Source organism: Pseudopodoces humilis, chromosome 6 (assembly GCF_049639895.1).
Source record: "Pseudopodoces humilis isolate 2021_Gansu_Grassland_sample_001 chromosome 6, ASM4963989v1, whole genome shotgun sequence".
Taxonomy (NCBI): domain Eukaryota; kingdom Metazoa; phylum Chordata; class Aves; order Passeriformes; family Paridae; genus Pseudopodoces; species Pseudopodoces humilis.
Window position 1 is genome coordinate 31,164,880 of NC_142205.1, and position 22,894 is coordinate 31,187,773.

Sequence of the window (22,894 nt, forward strand, 5' to 3'; positions counted from 1 at the left end):
TGTAGATAGAAGTCATAAAAATCATCTTATGGAAAAAAAGTGTTATAATTTGGTCTATCTTACAAACTGTTTCCTCAAAGTAGATCCCACAGAAAAAAAAGAAGTAATATTAATTTTCATTTGTCTTGAAAGTCCTCAACTTAAGCACATAGCTTAAGACATGAGGTACCTCTCCAGGTTTCAACTACATGCCAAATCTCCTGAGAAAACATATTCTAGATGCTAATCATATTTACCTTGAAAGTTCACACTGCCAAGTACCCAAAAGCATGAAATAATTTCTTAATTCAGTCTCTGGAAAACATGTGTCATGTATTACACACATTAACATATGAAGGTGGTCTCAAAAGTTATCTCATTATAAAGAAGACAATGTTTAGATTCAGCCCTGGAATCTGAAATTCTTGCTATTATATGGCAATGAAACCTATCTTTGAAAAAGAAGGCTGAATAATGCAAGTATTACTATTGTTAAAGACTTTTTTGTCTTAATGGCAAAATAAAGGTAGCGATTATACACTATTTATCAAGATACGTGATTTCATTTATGTAAACTAATCATTAAACGCTTTCTTTTTAGAAGATCCTCAGAAAACGGTAAAAACTAGGCTTACCAAAATATAAAGAATTTGGCAGGTTCAAGGAAATTTCTAATTTACTTGCAACAAATATAAACTGTTTTGTCTTTATTATGATATTCTGCAAAGTACAGCAGTATCCCAGGTATTAAGTGACTAAGTGTTGTTAAAGAGACACATGGAAACAGACAAGAGAAAAAAATCTGTAAATTTCAATAAAATTATTAAGAACAGATTACTCCTTTCTTATTTTGTAACACATTAATCATTAGAGTGGATGAGTCCATGTTAGTTGTATCAGTTCTGACCTCCAGCTTCTCATCCAGTCCCCCTCTGCAGGCTGCCCAAGCCCAAGAACAAACTAAAGGCAGTAACACACCAAAAGCCCCCACCGCTAAGTGGAAAGAACAATTAAAAACAGGAGTTATAAATAACACAAGTGGTTTTTGGTGGGCACTCCTCTTTGTGTGACACCAGACATCATGCTGGAGCAACAAACACCAGCCAGAAGCCCTAAAGCATAGGGCACAAATAAAGCCAGACCAGCTAGAGGATCCCAACTTGGTTTAGCACCAGCTTTTTCTTCAGAGCTTACAATAATTGTGGAGTGTCTGTTCTCCAGCTTTATGGCTTGTAGCAGATTTTGACCCATCCTGAAGGTACAATCAGAAACTTTCACAGGCACTTCATTCCATCACTGTGATTCCTCTTCAACATCAATTAGCAAAAACCCCTGTATTCTGCCTTCAGGGCACTAGAAGGAAAAGCACATTGGCTCATTGTTTCAGCTTTGACTAGCACAGTAAAATCAAATTGATTCCCTGGAGGAATGGATGCTAAGAAATAATTATTCATCAGCAATTTACCTGCACACAGCCATGCAATTTCAACAGATACAATTTCAGTCCACACTGAGGCATAGTAGAAGTTTATTCTCAAAGTTTGTAAAAATACATTGCTTCTGTCATTATGAAATCCTGTGTGTAATTTGCATACTGTCTAGTTCCTGCTACAGTTATACAGAGTAATGCTTTTGGTTTGCTAAAAAATTACTCAGAGCACTCCCTTCTCACAAACTAATGTAAATGCTTACCAAGGAGGAGTGAAATTATCAGATTTTTGCTTGATCTTTACAGAGGTAGCCATCACCAAAAAAAAAAAATTGTGCCAAGAAGGATTATCACTTGAATTTTTCAGAACCAAAGAAACCAAAAAACCTTACAAATACTTGGAAAATGCTATGGCAGGTAACCTGATCACTTCATCACAGGCATTACTGTTGTTATTACCATAAAGTTTTTGTGGTACTGTGGCAATAGAATAGTTTCATCTAAGCAGATAAGACAGGGTTTAAATTTAAGGTTTAAAGATTTGCATTTCAAAGATTAACATGAAGTTCACAAGCACTATAAAAGTAGAGCAGCTAGGGCTATTACTGTATCTTTCTTAATAAAACAGTAACAATTAGTTTAAACAAAGTGCTGGACTGACAGCAAAATATTTGTATTTAAAAGATGTCTCAGCTTAAATAGATTGAAAACTCTTGGAAGTAAACACTTCAAATTCCTTTCATTCTGATCCAGCATTTGGTCTCCTCTTCAGTTTAATCCAGATGCCTTTATTTGGACGAAGAATCAATTCTCCACATAAACCAAGCTCTTCTGGCTTTTGACATGATTCCACCCAAAAGCGCCGCAGGATGAGGGCTAGAAGAGTTTTCTCCTCCATTTGTGCAAAGCGCTGACCTACCAGTTACAAGGCAGAAAAAAAATAATTACTGTCAGGTTGCATCAACAGCTGCTGCACTTGCATGCTCACAGGACTTAAGAACAGAACTAGCTTTAGGCCAAAATCATGTTCATATGGATACAACTAACACTAGCACTTTTCTCTACATGAAAACTCTGGCCTTCTTGGGATAATCCACAGTATGTCCTCCTTCCCACAGTACACAGAACTCAAACAAGCAATGTGAAAACAGTCAACCCTTTATATGGAACTACTACAAAACACAGCCTTGTCATGTCTCTTGGATGGACTAGGCAGGGGGATGGATAGCAGACCAGAGCAGATGATGCAGCACAGGGACTGTAGGAAGAGAAAAATCTCATGGTTCCGTATATGTGGAGAGGAGAAAAGGAGATGCAACGGAATGACAGACAGACCATCTTTCAGTGATCATTAAGCCTCATACACACTGATGATTTGGTAGCACAGAGGGCAAAGTTCAATTTATAATTCAGAGATAGGTGAAGGAGGAAACATGAGAACAAAGAAACGTGAGGAAAACCAAACTGCATGTCACAGTTGAGGCAATTCACAAAAACTAAAAAATAGAGATGGGACACAAAACGCAGTGCTGAGAACCTTTTATGTTCTCCCCTCTCTATTATATACACAGATGGAAGTCCATACATATGTAAATACGATGCACTTCTGCAATGATACTAATGAACCATCTCTCCTGCACATGTTTCTGCACACTCAGCATCTAGCTAGACATGTTATATTAAATTAGATTTCTCTTTGGAACAAGGAAAGACCTAGTGTATTGCTCTTATGGAAAAGGGCACCTGCTACCAAATCAAAACAAATCAATTGCATCCCACAAAACCAGAAACCAAACCAAACAAACAAAACAAAAAACAAAAACAACACAAACAAAAAAATAATATTTCCCATTATTGTAAATGGCAGGACAACTTTTGAATGTTCCCCACTTAAAATCAGTGCAGGGAACAGTCTTTTCACATGTTCTACAATCAACACTGTCTCTGCTTGAAGCACAGATAAACGCCAAGCATCTCAGTGGCATCTCAAAGTGCTAACGAGTTCTGGGATGACAGAGAAAACACCAAACCCACTACAGTGTCAGAAAAAGGGAAAGAATGCATCAGTTGCAGATTGCATGCTTTGGACATCCAGCTCAGAACCTGAGAGGGGCAGATGAGGTGTTTCCAGAGCAAAACAGGTGTACTACATGTGTCTTCTCTCATTCTGTGTTGCTGACACTGAGGATCAGAAATTTGCAAGCAATCACGTCCTAATACAGGAGCCCAGTAACATGCTGCCAAGCTGCACAGCAGTGAGGAAGAAACATCAGCATGACAGACACTGGTCCCTGGGAAGAAAGGAAATACTCTGGAAGAAGAAAATGGGGCAGCTCAACAAATGGGACAGCTTGCAGGGCACACAGTGTCCAGAGTTCAGGGGTGGGGAGTGAGGAAGAACACTATACAAACAGTACTAATTGCTGTCTCAGCTACCACGTTCAGAAGCAGAGCTGTTATATTACAAGGGCTTCCTCTTCAGATACATACCAATGCAGTTCCTGGGACCAGCTGAGAAGGGCACATAAGCATATGGGTGCCTTCCCTTACAATTTTCAGGGAAGAATCGCTCAGGCCTGAACTCCTCTGGGTCAGGGAAGATCTCAGGGTCTCTATGTAGGGCATAAGTTAAAACAAGGACATTTGTACCTCTTGGTATCTGATATCCCTCTAAAGAGAAGAGAGAAAGGAAGAGTCAAAATGACAGCAAACAAGCGACTTCCTATACACAACCAAACAGTAAAAAATAAAACAATGCTCCCCTTTACTTGGGAAACATCTCCACTGCAGAAACACTAACACAAGGGAAAGTGGCAGACACAAAACACCACTTACTAATACAGCAATCCTCTCTCAAGGTACGGGCAAACATGGGAACTGAAGGGAAGAGACGAAGAGCTTCTTTCACAACACATTCAAGGTATCGAAGATTCTTCAAATTGTCCATTGTAACAGAACATTCATTATTGCCTGTCCAAAAACAGAGAGATGACCAAGACTGAAACTCCCCATCTTTGGCTAAATAAATTCATTCTGTATCCCCCTATAAACTCTCATCATGCACCAAGACTACATAAGAGAAGGTGTTACAAATATATTGAACATGCATACCTTGCCCCAAAGACATAAGGCTGGTTGTACACCCCAACAGACCTTTCCACACCCATCCCAACCACCTCTAGCTGTTGAAAGCCACAGAAGGGTCACAAGGCATGCTCCCAAATCCCCTTCTAAGCTTTTAACACATTTCAACTCACAAATACAGCAAAACCCCAATGAAGGAGGAATGGAAACTTACCAAACTCCTCATCCAATTCCCTGTGAACCTTCTTCTGAACTTCTGGATTACGTCCAAGCAAGTATAAGACCCAGTTTACAGCAGATGCTGTTGTATCATGGCCCTACAGATACACAAAGACATTCACTTCAACTCTATTCCCATGCACCAGTGGGCTTTGTAAATACTTAGGTGTGCAGATAGTATGAAAAGTGAGACTTTCTAGTCCCATGGCCATGATAAAAACAAGAATCAAGAATTAATAACTCTATTCAACATACTATCAAGATAAAAGGTGATCCACGATTGTGCTGACAAAAGGGGAAAGTATTGAAATAACCCAAGCAAAATCCCTCTCTTCTGATTCTCGGGAGCTGCATGAACTATCTACACAATGAATCAGATGTATATTCATCTTTTTGGTTACAGTCCAGTCAACATCTGGGATGTTGATCCAGTCAACATCCATCAACAGTCTCCAGTGACTATCACAGGAGAGATACAATGGACATAACTTGTAAGCTTTACAAAACTATCTAAAAATGGTCAAATGAGGCAGAGTACAGTAGCCATAGGGGAAAATACTTGGTTTGCTATGAGAAGGGAATCAACTCTTAGTTCACAGCACTGTGTGAAGGAGAGGAAAGGAAAAGAGAGACAAAAGGTGAACTAAAGAAGGGGGCGGGGGGGGGAAAGGATAGGAAAAAAAAAAGGAGGAACAGAAAAGGGAAAAGTTGACCAAAACAGGATTTTGATACTAAAAGATCACACTTGCGGTGAAGTTCAGGATGCTGTTGTAGTATTGAAACGGCAAGATGAGAAGAGAGTTTCTTAGGTTACAACAGTATTAATATGATTCTATGAATTAAGCTTTTCTGAGAGAATTCAGGTCCATCTAATGGTGTGTGAAAAATTCCAGAAAATCTTCAGATCCTCCCTTAGGGAATCAGACAAGAAGAAGGGCCTTAAAGATAATCAGAGGGATGGGACACATCTCCCTTGAAGACAGGCTCAGAGAGTTGGGGTTGTTCAGCCTGGAGAAGAGAAGGTTCTGGGAAGACCTGATTGTGGCCTTTCAGTACTTAGAGAGGAATTATTAAAAAAACAAAACAGGGAGTATGACATTGATATGAGCAGGTAATTATAGAACAAGAGGGAATGATTTTCAACTGAAAGAGAAGAGATTTAGATTAGATTTTGGAAAGAAATTTTTTACTCAGAGATTAGTGAGGAACAAGTTGCCTAGAGAAGTTTTGAACGTCCTGTCTCTCAAGGTGTCCAGGGCCAGGTGAGATGGGGCCCTGGCAACCTAATCTAGTAGATGACATCCCTGTCCATAGCAGGAGGGTTGTAACTAGACATCTTTAAGGTCCCTTCCAACCCAAGCCATTCTATGACAAGAATGTCGAAGCACTGATGCACAGTGGATGACAGAACCAAAAGACTGTAGCCAATGTAGATACAGGGAAAGTAGAAAGGGAAAAAATGTGTGGAGACATGACAAAATGCTAGTCAAAACTGTTAAACTATTTAGAGTTCTCTTCAGTGTTAATGAAGTTTGCAAAAAAAGTCAAGAGCCCATGGTCCATGTCTACCATTAAGCTTTTATTTCTCACCTGCTTTCATGAGTAGAGCCTGCTCACATAGGCAGGGCCTACCACATACTCATTGTCCAACATTTTTCTAGGGCATACCAATGTTCCTATCCTACCTCTGTAGGATAGAAGCACTGGTACTTTCTCTTAGGTTTCCAGGACTTAAATAACATCATGCTAAAAGCAACCTTCTGAACTAAGAGTCACCACCTGCAAATTCTGAATCATGGGTTTGGAGTAAAAAAAAAAAAAAATAAAAAAACCCCAGCAAACAAAACCATCCAAAACTACAACAACAAAAGAACAATAAACCAATGAGTTCCTTGGTTACCTCAAACATGAAAGTATCCACCTCCTCACGAATATCCCTGTAGCTCAATTTTTTCCCTTCATCATCTGTTGCACTCAGCAGCATGTCCAGGAATGCTTTTCTCTTTTTGGAACCACTTTCTTCACAGCTGCCATCATTATCATGTTTCTCTTGCTTGGCGCTTTTAAGTTCTTCAGCCTTTTCTGCAATGACCTGAGATAGAACCATTACATGAGATATGATGAATTCAGCACAAGCACACCATTTGCCTCATACAGTTTTGTCCTAACTTATCAAAACAACAATGTCCATCTGTAGCAGTCTACATGAGATAGTTAGCATAGCTGTCAGCATTAGGTCATGAAATTTAGCTGACTTTTTGTATTAGTAGTGAATTATGACCAACCTCTCTTGCCCCAAGCAATAGAATAAAACTTAGAAAAACAGAATAAAACTGAACAGCCTTTGTGCAATCAAGGAAATAGATAGCCAAACTACATAAACAACCTGGGAGTCATCAAGAAGTGTAGACATATCCAGAGTATCTGGAACATGCCAATCATGAATGCAAACAATGGCAACAGCACATCAAAAAAAATCACCGCCGTGTGATCACATTAATCACCAATAAGATCTTCTCTATCCCAACTGAGAACTAAGGAAATATCTCACTTCCAACCTCCAAAAAACTCAGGAAAGTGAAGAGAAGCCAGGGCATCCCAGAACCCTGGGTCAAGGCTACACATAGTACTGCTGAACCTGCTACACTAAAGCTTCCCGAATCTTCTCCAGTATGAGAGCAATGTCTGAATTTCCTTTTTTTACGTCAAAGTACAGATGCAGTACCAGATGTAAATTTCTTACTGTTGTCACTGTTGCAGAGCCAAAATAGAACCCTTCAATAAACTGGTGTTACTCTTAAAAACAACAAAATCATTTAAAAGGGTGTAGAGCATGCAATTCTGTTTGGAGGATTCACTGAACAGAAGAAAAAAATACAGTTCTATACACACACATTGTTTTCCTTACTAAACATGCACATGTGTCACATATTGACCCATCCTTCACCTCAGTACTTGCTGTCAGCACCTACACCAGATGCAACTATTATTTACAGTCCTTTGTCATCTTCTAAGATTTGGCTTATTATATTCAGTGCACCAGTCCAGCATGGGAAGAGCGCAAGTGTTGCCTTAGGTCCTCTTAAGAGCCTCTTTCATGATTCACTACTGCAATTTCCAATAAATGGAAGCAAAAAAAACCCAACAGAGTAAATGTAGCTTATTATATGTAGCCAAAGTTCAAAGATTATTTCCTTTGTCACAGACATTAATACAGTGACATCATGGGACACATGCATAGGGAAAGCAGCCTCTCTGATAACATCCTAATAGTAGATTTGGGAGGGCAAACTCTGGCAAGAATAACATAGGAATTATTTGGTGAGAGAAAGGGCTGTTACTTCCACAGTCTAAGGTGGGAGAACATTTTACTTTGTGCCAAGTGAGTGATGCATGCCTAATGATTTCTGTATCAAAGTGCCTTGCTGCTGATCTGGGGACCTGCATGTGTTTGCTCCTCTCAGAAGTTCTGTTCTGAATAGGGGAAAATGAATACAGCCTTCAGTTTCTGAGGGCTGAATCCAGTAGCACTATCATGCAGAGCCCTGTGTTTACCGCTCCAAACTTGGCAGTGAGCTGTTGGAGGTGATCCAGCTGTGGAACTTTTGGGGCAGAACAAGAGTTCAATCAATTTCTGTTGTTTGTTTCAGTTGTCAAGGACCTGCAAGTTCTAGAACTCCCTTGGAGTAGTCTACTTCCTTGTTTAATTTCAACAGAGATTCTAAAAGGGAAGTCAGCCCTTGTCTTCCATTCAGGGAATTCCTCAGTACCCCAATAGAGAGCCAGCATATCAAGGAGGTTGAACCCCATCCCCATTTGGAAGATCTGAGTGCAAAATTTTGATCCAACAGTGAAAATTATCATTATAAATATTTTTTTTTGAAAAGACTCTATACTGTATCTGTAAAATTGTGAAGGATGTTGAGATTCCTCTTGTGCTCTCTTCCTTCTTTGAACAATATATACAAAAAATCAGGCCAAAGCCAAGGGCTTAGCTGTCGCCGCTGGATTAGATCACTCATCCTAGGGGCAAAACAATTATAACATGTACCATTACTTTAAAAAAAACACCAAATTATAGCACATTTCAAGAAAAAAATTAAAAACTTCTATGTACCCTAATATGAAGTATTATGAAATGATTGACTTTACATATAGTGTAGGTTTAAACCCATTATTTGAAAGGAAGGCCAGTCACATTTGTGTCTTGATTTTACATAATCTCAAATTTTCTGTTACTTATCCTAGCATCACCATGTTTTAGATCTTTAAGGACTGGTCTCTGAGAAGGACAGCATATTGTCATTTAGTTGGAACCCTCTTGAAAGCGTTCTATTAAGTCATCCAGACCAGTCACACCCCACTTCAGCAAAGCACTGACAGTGTTGTAAGAACTATTCATGACAGGTTCCCATAATATCTGCCCCAAGAACTCAGTTTCTGAGAGCACTGCATTCCTACTTGAATATGCAGATTCCAGATCACACATAAAAGTACTTAAAATGTATTTAAAATTAACAATATGAGACTTCAAGTATGCTCAAACACAACTGGAGCACATTTGGAAGGGCTGATTGTCATTGCTATTCAGTTCTTGCACATGCTTCAGTTGCAGAGGAGTAATTTTTACCAACTTCAAGCACACTTGTACAATTTGGAAAGGTCAAGGAACCAATGATAATCAAACCCTTCAGATCTACCCCTCTTTTGGATCATACCTGTTTCAACAAGCACTATCAAAATCTAGGAGTGAGATCATAGGATCACAGATTCATTTAGGTTGGAAAAGACATTTTAGATCACGGAGTCCAACTGTTAACCTAGTGTTAACCCAGTCCATTACCATGACCCTAAGTGCCATAGGAACATGTCTTTCAAACACCTCCAGGGTATTTAGTGACTCAGGGTTAATCTGTCCCAATGCTTTACATCCCTCCATCTCTGACTCCCTGGCCTTCCTTCCTGACACCAGCAGCATTAATTTCAGCTCAACTCCAAAGTAATTAAGGAAAATGTGAGTTTACCTGTAGACAGCAGAAACATAGTCAGAATCCTTATTCTTCTGGGCACCCACATTCTTGCCCATTGCTGTTTCTAGAAGGAAAACATCAATATTTCACAAGTGCAAAGTGAAATGCAGTGTACACAGTAAGTTACTACTGCTCCCATCTTCTGACTGTCACCACACCATCCCTTTGACAAGTGAATACACATATATCTTTGCAGGGAATGAGCTTTCTTTTTATTTCCATGCCCAGGAATCCTGCTCCTCAAGACAACCTCACTTCAGACTGCTACCTCTATCCTGCCAGTCCCACAAACTTAGCTGCTCAGATGCACATAATAAAGCCTGGGAAAAAGATTGGGAAGGATGGAAGTATATTTAGAAAATATTCAGGGATATTACTCTTCAATCATCTTACAAAAACTGGCACATGACACATGCTAAACTCATGATCTTCTGCATCATTCACAGTTCTACCACAATAACTGAACAGGACTTACCACAAATGATATCAAGGGCACACAGAGTGATGTCCATAAAGACATCAAATGGCTCCTTGTCAACATGCTTTTCAAGTTTCTCCACCAAAATATTTCCTTGTTCATTCATGACCTCTAGAAAGTCATTCAAGATTGCAAAGTGGAATGTGGGAGTTATCATCTTTCTCCGCGACCTCCACTTGTCTCCAGTGCTGTAAAATTAATGGGGAGAAGGAAGGCTAAAAACTCCAAGTCAAAAATAATATCTTCACCATTACAGGAAGTACACATTAAATACTGCAGCCTAGAAAAGGTGGACACACTCTCGATGTCTCTTCAAGCTGTTCATGGCACTCCACACAAGGAGCAAATGGAATTTTTTCTTGCTCCAGGTCTCTTGGAAGAAGAAGCCACCATTTCTCCAGCTGATCTCAGCAAACAAGAGATGCCAAAAAGCCTCCAGACAATACATCCTCGTTAGTCAGTGCACAGGCTCAGAGGGACCAAGCAGAAGCCAGCCAGAGGCCAAACCAGCTATTCAGCATCAAGGCTTCAACCCACCACCCTTCTCTCTGAATTAGTAGTTGTGTTTCATCCACTGGCCATGAAATGAGGCCTGCAGAGAACTAGGACCTAGGGAAATTATAAAAATGACTGCCTCAAGGCCTGGCTGCAATCTACCTCCTTGGAGACAGGTAATCACTTCCCCACATGCCAATGAAAAGCATGGAGCCACAGTGAGTGTCACCAGCTTCCTAGGGGCCCTTGGTTACTTTTTCTAAGTCACATGCCCTGCAAGCACACAGCTGGCACTTCTGCTTACAGGGTAAAACTATCACACCACCCCCTCTGTTAACTTGCTATTGGGGCACTCTACACGCAAGCATATCTGCTTGCTGTCTGCTACTGCTGTCCCTAACCAGCAGAGACTGGAACATTCTCCTCCATTACATTTTTGCAAGCACAAGGAAGTCAAAATACCTTTGTACATCTATGGAAGACAAAGCAACAAGTAAGGAAGGACAGTGAGGATACACCATGCCTGATGCCCATGGACCTCACCTCTGCACATTGGTATTGATTATTTACTGCCTTCCTAAAGGCCAGGAACAAAACTCAGGACAAAATGCATGCCTCATCGTCTCACATGAACTTGCACTTCCCACACCAATGATCACAGCTGGCTTTTACAATACCATGGTCCCATCATAAAGCATGAGGAGTTCACCTCTGAGGGCTCCAAACAAGCAACAAAGGTAACACAGAGACCTGGACCTTTTCTCAAAAACTCAGAAGAGGCTCAAAGGTACAAGAAAGCCACTCTATACTTACCTTGCTCTGACTTTTGAATATCTGCATCATCCAGATCAATCCTTCCTTTGCCCTTCCAAGACTGGAGGACACCAAACCCTTATACCACTGCTCCTCCTTCTCTCCACTGCTGATTTATGCTCCTACCCAGGCTCACTTCTCATGATCCTCTATTTCATGAATGAAATTAAGGACAGGGTGCAGATACTCTCTGATCCTACCCCAAAGCATCACCAGCCTCAGGCCTATCCTACTGGTCTGCAGTACGACCAGCTGAGATAAGCAATGCACACAATCTCTTTGTTCAGAAATACGCACAGCATTCCTGCCACCAAGACCTCTTCTTATCATGTACCCTGTAAATTTCAAAAAGACAGCAGTGCACCTGCATTTCATTATACATTATACCTTGTCAGAAGTCCAGTGCCCAACCATGGATGCAGGAATTTGTACAGGTATGATTTTTCTATATGTTTTGAACTGTTCAGAATAACCTGTCAGAAAAATGAACCGAGAGGAAAAAAATATTACTTCTTAGATGGAGAGAGATGTCTTCACTATTTCTTCAATAAACACTCCAACAGAGAAACAACACTGTCTTTCTAGTTCAAGGACAATCACTGTCAGCAGCAAAACTAATGACTACATTTCATAGCATCAAAACAGACCCACCAAGTTTTAATGCAGAAGTCTGTCAAAGAGACACAAGCATTGCAACCTGAATTTCCTAATGTTCTATCCTTATTTCAGTGGTCCCATCTTCCTTGCTATCTGCTTGTTTATTCTGACCATGGCAGCAGAAGCTTTCACACATGTGAAAACAAAGCTAATGTTTCTTCAATGCTTTCATTTGCTGGTAATCTTCAATCTCTCCATTTCCCACTGACTAGGCCTTTTTATATTCATTCACTTTACATCTTTGTTTAGCACTAACTCAGAGAACCATCCTAAAGCAAATCAGTCCAAGCCCTTTTTAACAAAAATTACGTTGAGATAATAGAAACTAACAGGTTGGACACTGCTCTGCATGACAGTAGACTAGACAGGAGACCAGCACACTCACCTCCACACTGTCAGGATGATACAATATCATGAGAGGCACTGGTCCTATCCAAAGTTTGAACAATGGACAACTTCTGAACTCTTCAGTATAAAACTGCAGCTGTTTAAAAAAATCTGGAATAGAAAATAAGAGTAGAGTTTCACAAGGGGTTTTGCAAAATAAGAAAGGCTTCTATAATGAACTCTTTTGCACCACATGCCCTGCAATTTTGATTTTTGTTGTAGTTTTAACCTGCTGCTGTGACCAAGCAGCATCTTTTGCACCTGTAGATTTTACAATTCAGGTGTTCTACTCTCTTCAGGCACAGACTCATTTATGCCACATTTATTTTATGCCACATTTATTTATTTATGGCAGCATTTATGCCACAGATCAATCTGAGGGATACCAGTGTTGTCCAGCTGCCAGTTGGACTTCATACCAGTGAGCTCAGCAACACAGTGAATTCTCCTCCCACATTATTATACAATTATCCAGTCCATGTCTTGTCAATTCAGCTATACAGAAAGATTGGAGATAGCTGAATCTGTTGGCAACAGAAGAACAGTAGATAAAAGTTTTATTTGATTCAGAAAGGTCTCTTGGATACTATCTCATCACAGAGAACAGGTTCATTCTGCAATATTAGAGGTGGGGGCCACTCTCAGGATGTTCAAGGATTAAACACTTCTTTGCCCTTTCAGAAACAAGCTTAATATTAGAAAAATATATAATTTCCTAACAGATGCTCAAATACAGCTTTCCCTAGTCTTACGAAAAGTTCTGACACCTCATCTAACACAATTCAGAGTGTTAGATTATTTTGCTATTTTTAAAATATTTTTCCTAATATTGCCACAATTAGAATAACATTTTCCAGCAATTGTCTAGCAATACCAATAAAAACATCCCCATTATATGAAAAGTTATTTTCCTTTCTGCTATAGAAACTTACCCTTTTTAGAAGTTTTTTTGGTCATATTTTTCATGAAAAATATTATAAACCACAATCTTCACATCTTTTTACATAAATAAACAAGAACAGAAAAGGCTGGACATAGGACCTATGTGATTCCTTAACTAAAGCACAGAAGCTGTGGGATTCCTGCTAACAAATGAGATTAGGGACTACACAAAACATGAGTTCGCATCAATTTGCTTTCTGAAGATTGAAACAATGTTCTGGTTTGGTTTGGGGTTTTTTTAAGAAGATTTTTTAAAAAGAGGATAAGAAAGAAAAATAAAAGTAAATTAATCTCTCAGTCCAGCTCATATAAACATCCTATGATCCTCCTACTGCTTCCCCAAAGTCATCTCTGTGGAAATCTGCCTGCCCTCACATTCACCACAGATGTCTCATATTTGTACTTAAATATGGGACTGGATCCAGAGGAGAGATATGACAGTGTGCCTTGTGAACAGAGGTACTGTGTCTCAGCATGGATCAGCACTGGGAATTTGTGTTCTAATGCTGTACTCCCACTTGAGTTCACCCTGCTCCCACAACCCATTAGTCTCTCTTCTGGCAGCATACACAGCAGCACAGCCAGCAGCACATGTGCACAGAGCAGATGTGGCATACACAGGCATCACAAACACACACAGAGGAGTGTGGGCCACTGGCAGCAGACTCAGCAACGCTTTCATAACACAAACTCCTTAAGAAATATGTTCCTGTTAAAAAATGAGTACCAATTGGAAATCCAACACAACAGAGCTCCCTCACGCACCTGGCAAAAAGAAGGCTCCATTAATCAGTTAAAGAACAAAAAGATTTGCTTTTGAGGGATGTACTACAAATGTTCAGCAAGTTCTTTCACATCTAACACATAAATCTAAGTAACAGATGATTCTGGAAGTGAGCCCGCGTAGAAGCAATTTGGCATGCTAAAGTCCCTTGCACATGCTTGCTTGGGGGAAGGTAATTGTTCCACATTTTGTTTGGATCACAGCAAAAAGTCATGAGGATATAGTGTTTTAACTTTGTGGTGAAACAGCACTTCCTGCAAGAGCCCACAGCACGCCTCCCTCTCACTAAAACAACATTCCACAGCGTTCGTGCTCCACCCTACCAACAACTTAACGGTCTGAGCCCAGCAGCAGCGCCGTCATATTTAACCTCTAGTTAATCTTCGAGACCAATAATAATACCACATTTATGCAGTTTATGCTCTTTTTCTCTTGACCGCCCACTCCCCTCACTCTCAATGTGAGAGAGACTGCCCTCTCTCACATTGCCCAGAGAGACCTAAAGACAAGAGCACCATCCTGACACCCCAATCCCCTTCCCCAGCCAGCCACACAAGCATGCAGTGCAGGGAACTCACAGCTGCGCCACAGTGGGAGCTGGCATTACCTTCTCCTTTCCGCTCTAAGAGCGGGGCATTTCCCAGCACAGGATAGTTGGGGCTGACACCCGGGATTGAGCTCATCATCCGCCATCGTCTCCAGTATTCCATCAGGGAGGACAGGGAGCACACAGTCACGATTGTCAAAAGCAGAGCAATAATCCCAGCTCCCCAGGGCAGCAGCTGGGGTTTCCCTGAGAATCCCTCCAGGACCTCCATCGTCACCTCTCAGGCTCCTGCTCTGAGCCTTGATCCCTGAAGCAAACCTGGCACTGCCTGTACCCGGCACTGCAGCTGCAGTATGCCAAGTGTGTGGAGAAGCTGGCCAGAAGAGCAGGAGGCGGAGCCACCACACAGGCCACTGGCGTAGCTTCTTGCCAGGAAAACAAACAGAGTTAAAAAACACTCCTATTGAGAGGCTGCCTACTAGCATTTCCTGGTGGCAGGCAAGCCGCAGGGAACAGTGCTGCTTTCCTGCCCCCACTTGGCTCGAGCAAAGTGACGAGCGAAAACCTTTGCAGGCCCACACAATAACTCAGAAAGAAAAAAACATCTTCAAGAGAAAAAAACACCTTTTTGCTGATTATAGATGAGTTTTCTCAATATAATCTTTCCCAATCTGTTCTGAGGTGCTCAACACCATTTTGCCATAGAGAACTGCTCCAGTGATGTCCAACACAATGACTGAAGGGCCAGATGGAGAACACCTCTTTCCAGCTGGGTTGATGGCTTCAAGCGGTTACAAAAACCAAAGCCCATAAAGACCCCTGATCAACAGCAGCACTGCAAAGCACACTGATGCTTCTCAGCTCATATGGCCTTTACTGATCTCACTGTTGATGCTCAGGCACAGGCTAAAGGGTGCCAATAAAACAACTGGCAGCATCAGCACCTGTGCCTCAACTTGCAAAGTGCCTGGGTAGACACAATACTGAACCCACCACATACACTGCCCTCCTGCCTCAGGAGGACCCAAGGGCTCTTCTCACTGCTGCAGGGCTACTGAGCATCTGTTTCTCAGAGTGGGTGCTCAGAATCTTTTGGTCAAACAGAATTTTAGTAGAGGCATCATGGTTCACAGCCAAGTCACAAAACTTCAACCCCCAAATAAAGCACAAATGGTATTTATGGCCATAGTCACATTTATCCTCTTTGCTTTGTACAAAAAATTACTGCACTGACTCCACAAGCATTTTTAGCAAATCAACAAACAGCATAAACAAAACAACTGAGACAAAAAACACAAACAGAAACTCAGAACATCAGAAGTTAAGTAAGGTTTTTGTGACCCTTGGCAGCAGACAAGAGTAAATTTTGGCACTTTGCTCTTGTAATCTCCCAGAAGAGGCTTTATTATAAATGCCAACTGATTTTTCTGCACAGCAAAAACAGCTGGAAATGAACTTTGCTACTCTTGCTGTTGATTGTATTGGTTTGTGACGGAAAGCAGCAGATATATACCCAGTCTTGCAAAGACACAGGCAAGTTACACAATCATCAGTGCCCTCTTTTGTTCAGGTAACATCCTGGGAAGGAAGCAAGCACATAGGATAAAGAGACTCATCTTTTGTCTTTTTAACATGGAGATCAGCTGAATAATTATACTCTCATATTTACAAAAAGTCTTACAGTTTGTTGCCTTCATTAGACCAATAATTAGATGAAGTGATTGTTTGTGATTCTGAGTTAAAATCTGTAGTTCTAACTGCTGATTACTCCTTCTACAGGAAAAGAACAAATATCAAAAAAACAAAAAAACAACAAAAAAAGAAACACACACAAAAAAACAAACAAAAAACACTCCTGTGAAACAGCAAGGAGAAGGTGGAAAGGCATTGGGACAGCAGTAGAGAACACTGCAAAACAAACATTGCAACATCCTGCCAGCAGCTGACAATGGTGATGATGTTAATAAAAGACAGCTGAAACACTGGAATGAGACATAAAAGATACATACCCAAGAAACAGGAAAACAGAGGTCTAGCATCTTTGAGGCCTAATTATGTCACCAAGACTTGGAATCATAACAAAACTTGGAGGATGTTCTGTAGGAAATGAGTTTTCTACAAGACTGTGATCAGAATTTCCTTTTTACCCAGAGAGCTATTTGTTCAGTATTGGATTTCTGTGAGCACTCCACTGGTTAGTGAATCTTCTAATTTATAAATGTTTGTAACAGTGCAAACCTGCTCTTATTCGGCCTCTTGCGTAAGTGGAAGCATATCTATCAGTGCTGACAAAAGCAACTTGTTAGGCAGCTGTGTCAGTCAAGAGACACAGTAACAACATGGGCTTCTGCTAGTCCCTAGAATGCAGCCTGGATTCTTCATTAAGAAAAGTAATAAAATCATCATTAACAGCAAGGAAAAAACCAAAACCAAACCAAAACAAACAAATTTTTAAAAAAAGCCAGAAACAAAGCAAAACAAGGCAGAGGGACAAAACAACAGAAGGACAATAGAGAAGTACACAGCTCATTCTCAAAAACTGTTTTATTCTTAAGAAAGGCTTTCTTAGCAAGAGCTTCTCTCTTTCTAAACACACACTATCGCAATGTGATTAACCTTTATGCAGAAAGCTACTCTGAAATAAACAGGCTATTTGTAGTCCAAAACAGCCATCGCCTAGACAAAGAAAATAGAACACAGTACGTCTCCATTTCAAAATATGTCATCAGCTGGACAGCTGAAGAGCTCAGAGATCTCCCCAGTCCTCAGAGAGGAATTTTAGGGCCTGATACTAAATTTCATGCCTATAATCTAGGCTTCCAAGAACAAGTCCTGAGGAAGACTCCAGCTTCAAATCCTTCTGTGGACACTTTCTCACACAGGTAAAGGAGACTAACAGCATTTGTGAGACAGAGACTAATGGAAAACCGCTCAGACTATTCACTGAGTCTTCACAGAAGTATAGCGAACGTTGTTTATTTCTATCTTTAGCACACTTTTATAGGGTCCTTTTAAGGGTTCACGGGGCTTAACAAGTTACTATTGGTTAATACATGTTGTTTTACATTCTTTTCCAAGTACACAATGCCATTGTTTTTCTTTATTCTCGCTGCTCCAGGAGAGTTTCAAGGACACTGCCTTTAAGATTGTCAGCTGGATTGAAAGCTGGGTTGTGCAGACAGGCTTTTACTAAAATATCATGCTTTTACTCTGTTAAAATGTTTCTCTACAAGAGACCACAGCTGTTGTTCAGAGACAGACTGATAGGTTTGATACCACCTCCATCAAGCATACCTTGCTTAGTTTCTGCAAGCTAGGGCTCACTGTACAGCAGCAACTGCTTTGTTCCATAGCCACTACTTGAGATACTTCACTACAAGACATTTTGCATTAATGGATTATCCCCAACAGAACACAAAGGCCTACCTCCTAAGAAACCATAATCTTCCCTACCACAACATGACTTACAGTAACAGAGACCATCGCTCATGCCCCAGAACACAAACTACTGTAAAGCAATTCTGATAAGGTGTCAGTGATGTTGGCATAACTAATAGACAATTAACACAAAGTAGCTACCAAAGCACCACACCTATATTTGTTCATTAATGTGTCAAGGAAAGAGCACACTCCCAAACTAGATGATTACAGCTTGTCCAAGGTCACAAGTGAAGATTCCACCCACTTCTCTGTGATTTGGCTAGATTGTACAGGGCCTTCTTGCTAAACCCCAGCAAGTTTAAAGAAAGCATTTAGCAGCATGCAACATACTACATTAAGTGAGCCAGAGGTCATGAAGAGTGAGTAAACAGGGCAGTTAAAGATAAGGAAAAACTTGTGGGTCACAGAAGCACAGCACTGCAAACCTGCATTCTTGTAGCATGGAAGGTTTTATACCAGTATTTGCTCTAGCAAGTTCTAGTTGTCCATGTTTGATGTGCCTGCACATAACAGTCATAGCTGTACATCCCCTTAGAAGCTGTCATGGGTTAGCCTTGGCCAGCAGTCAGACACTCACCCACCCACTCCCCTCCCTCAACAAGGATGAAAAATAGACTAGACTATGGGCCAAAACAGACTGGAAGATTGCTGATTTGCTACCATTGGCAAAACAGACCCAACTTTGGAAATTCAATTTAATTTATAGACAATTAAAAACAGATAATGAAGAAGTTAGAAACTAAGACAAAAGTTCCTCTCTGCTGCTCACTCCTCACTCTTTTCTCCTGCTCTAGCATGGTTTCTCCACATGCTGCTAAGGAATCTCTGCTCTTGAGCCTGGAGCACTGCCTCCTTTTCCTTCAGTAACCTTGGTGTTTGCACTGCTGTTTCCATCTCTTTTCCCTCCCCCCACTCCTCTGTCTGTTTAGTATTTTTTTGTACACTTGTAAATACTTTTTCACAAAGGTGTCACTGGCTTAGCTGGTGAACTCAGATATGTCCTGCAGTAGATCCAGAGTGAAGCCAGCAAGAATTGTATTCTCCCCTCTAGCCACCCCAGTAGCAGCACTGCTACTGACACCATGACACCTATACTCAGCTGAAAAGCCTACCATGAAAAAATTACAAGACTGAAAGGAAAAATAGAGGTGAAAAGTCCTTCACATCACCCCCTAGTGAGACCAGAAATGTCCATTACAAAGTGATGGATGCATGTAAACTATCAACATTAACCATTTGGAAACCATACAGGTGTTTTTCCTTACAATGTCAAGGGAAGAATCACTCAGGACTAAACTCCTCCAGGTCAGGGAAAATCTCAGTAGGGCACAAATTACAACAAGAGTATATGTGCCATTCAATACTTGATATCCTCCTGAAGAGAAAAAGGGAAGAAGGATCAAAACAACAACAAATAGGTGGCTGTCTATGACTGCTCTACCATAAAAAAAAAAAAAAATCCTACCCTTTACTTGGGAAACTCTCTCAGTACTCTCCTGCGGGTATTCCAGCACCCTTCCCAGCCACCTCTAGCAACTTTTCTAACCCTAAAAACATGGTGCATTCCGATCTCAATTTCTTCAGTCTTGATAAAGGAGGAATGGAAAACTTACCAAACACCTTGTCCAGTTCTCTGTGAACCTTCTTCTGGGCTTCAGGATTATGTTCAAGGGCATTGCGAGAGTATGCAGACACGCAGTTAGAAAAGCAAAACCTCAGCTCAAATGGAAATTTGTCAGAGATATCAAAAACTACAACAGTCCTTCAGGTACTATCATAGCTTAGACCACGATGAAGTACCATGCATACACCCCATCCCAGTACAACAGAGAGGAGTATCAGAACAAATATAAAACCCATGGGTTGAGATAAGAAAAGTTTAATGATTGAAATATAATAAAGTGAAGTGAAAACAGGAAGAGAGAGGAACAAAACCCAAGAAACAAGCAATTACACTAAACAATTGCTTAGCACCCACTGACCTCAATCTACCCCCAAGCACCAATAGGTCCCTCCCAGCTGCTACCCCCCACTAGTTCATGTACTGAGCAGGGCCTTCCATGGTATGGAATATCCCTTTGACCAGTTGGGGTCAGCGGTCCTGGCCCCTCACAGCTTCTTGTGGACCTTCTCACTGGCAGAGTACGGGACACTGAAAGGTCTTTGATGTAGGGCAAATGCAAATTAGCAAGAACTAAATCATTAGGGTGCAATTAACATTATTCTCATACCAATTTAAACCACAGCACAGTGGTTTAACAGTGCCAGTTACGAGGATGAAAATAAATTCTATGCCAGTTGAAACCAGGACAGGTATGTAAACAAGCAGAGACAGAAGGAAAGTATTTGCCTACTGTTTAACAGAAGAGATGAATTAGTCACCAACAAGGCTGAAATAGCAGAGGTACTCAACATTTTCTTCACCCTTGTCCTTTCACCAATACCAGGCCTTGAGAAAAAAAAAATCCTGGCTGATGCAAACAGAGACCCACTATCTGTGAAGGAAAGGATGGCATGTGAACTATTACACTACCTTGACTAGCTTGACCTCTACACATTGATGCACTCTGACAGTATCAAATCAAGGAAAGCTTGCTGATAGAGCTTCAAGGCCACTCTCATAATTTTCGAGTTGTGGAATTTGGAGGACATCCGAGAAGATTGAAAAAAGGCTAGTGTCACTCCTATCTACAAGGACTTCAGAGAGGATCCAGAAAATTATAGGCGCATCTGTCTTACTTCAGTCCCTGGGAAACCTATAGAACAAAATTTCCTGGGGGCTGTTACAAATCAAATGAAGCCCATGATTAGGAAAATCCAGCATAGATTGACCAAGGACAAATTGTGCTTGACAAACCTGATTGCCTCTTACAACAAATGAATCCGCATGGTTGATGTGGGGCCAGCGGTGAACATTGCCTACCTGCGTATCTCCAAGGCTTCTGATACGGCTTCCCACGGCCTCCTCCTACAGAAATGTCTATGTGATGGTGTGGATGTGGGATCCATGCGGTGGGTGGGGAACTGACTGACCAGCCACACCTGGAGGGTGGTAGTAAATTGCTCCCTTTCACACTGGCAACTGCCATAAGTGGAATTCCCCCAGGGAATGATACCGGGCCCAACGCTGTTTAGCATCATCAGTGGCTTGGATTATGGGATCAAGTGTACCTGGGTGAAGTTTGTCAGTGATGCCAAACTGAGTGAGGCAGTGGACACTTTGGAAGGGAGAGCCACCCTGCAAGAGGACCTGGACAGGCTGAAAACTTAGGCTAACAAGAACCTTATGAAGTTCAATAAGGACAAATATAAGGTCCTGCACATGGCAAAACAATCCAGGAGAGCAGCACAGGCTGGCTAGGGAACAGCTCTATGGAAAGGGACCTGGCACACAAACAGCTCAGTGTGAGTGAAGTTTATTGCTGCGGCAAAGAAAGCCAATACAAGACTTGGCTGCATCAACACCAGGAGAGATAAAGTAACTATCCCACTCTACTCAGTTCTGGTCAGGCCAGCCTGGAATACTGTGTTCAGTTTTGGTCCCTGCTATACAAAAAAGAGAGTGGACAGGGTAGAGAAGGTGCAGCAAAGGGCAACAACGGTGACCAAATTCCTGGGTAGCCTGTCATGTGAGGAAAAGCTGAGAAAACTGGATTTGTCCAGCTTGGAAAAAAAGAAGCTTAGGCACACCTTATCACTGCATTCCTGTATTTAAAGCGTGGCTGCTAAGATGGAAATTCCCTTTTCATATGGAGTCTTATGGAAAAGTGAGGAGTGGTGTGTGCAAGTTACACCTGGGAAGATTCCAACTGGACACAAGAGGAAAACTTTCCACAATGAGAATAATCAGCCATTGGAATAATCTCTGCACTATGTGGGAAGTGGTGGATTCTCCAACATTGGACACTTACAATTCAGCTGGAAGGGTGATGGGCCATCTCATCCAGACTGTGCTTTTGCCAGGAAAGATTGGAACAGATGATCCTTGAGGTACCTGCCAATCTGAAATGAGTCTATAATGACTGTCAGGATGTAAGATGTCAGGTGCCCAAAAACTGACCAAAAGTGAGAAGTGTTAAAATACTTCTGGTAGACAGCAAACATCCTTCTTCCTCTCTCTTGCCACCCGAAAGCAATCCATTGCTCTAGTAATTAGAAAATCTTCCTTTTTAAGCTGCAGAAACAGACACTTGTTATTCTGCTCTTCTCTTAATTTTTACAAGAAATCTCAAAAAGTGGGAATGGTCTTACAGATTTGTCAGCATGTGGTTCAATTGCTCGGCATCTACAAATATGTTTGGCTTGGCAGGGAAAACATTACTTGCTGCAAACAAAGTTTACCTCAGAAATTCCCATAGTTACTGATGATTAGAACAGCAATAAATGAGATTTCAAAACAATTAAAGGAAGAAGAAAAAAAGGTTGGTACAGATAATATTTGTAAGAGATCAAATATTATAATAATATAATAATGAGACAGATTGAAAAATGAAGAAATGTTAAATTAGCAGTTGAAGTACTGCAAACTCCTGTTTAAAAGTATAAATTTAAAACTATAAATTTTATATATGACTAATATCTAGATAGACTAGAACATCTTTAGGGAAAC

The 22,894-nt window shown here is 40.9% G+C and overlaps 1 protein-coding gene across 2 annotated transcripts; it reads right to left on the reverse strand.

The window, feature by feature from the left end:
* Positions 1-1,490: 1,490 nt before the first annotated feature.
* Positions 1,491-22,885, reverse strand: CYP4V2 (cytochrome P450 family 4 subfamily V member 2). Of its 2 annotated transcripts, none has more exons than XM_088056704.1 (11): positions 22,197-22,885; positions 12,570-12,682; positions 11,915-12,000; positions 10,217-10,407; positions 9,736-9,805; positions 8,608-8,734; positions 6,612-6,803; positions 4,707-4,809; positions 4,244-4,378; positions 3,899-4,078; positions 1,491-2,323 (listed from the first exon to the last, which is right to left on the reverse strand). In XM_088056704.1, exons 2-11 carry the CDS (start codon positions 12,597-12,599, stop codon positions 2,148-2,150), a joined length of 1,290 nt encoding a protein of 429 aa, XP_087912830.1. In that variant the 5' UTR covers positions 12,600-12,682; positions 22,197-22,885; the 3' UTR covers positions 1,491-2,147. The 2 variants fall into 2 exon arrangements, with proteins under 2 accessions (XP_087912830.1, XP_005517737.1); XM_005517680.3 differs by lacking the exon at positions 22,197-22,885 and adding an exon at positions 14,905-15,228.
* Positions 22,886-22,894: the final 9 nt, after the last annotated feature.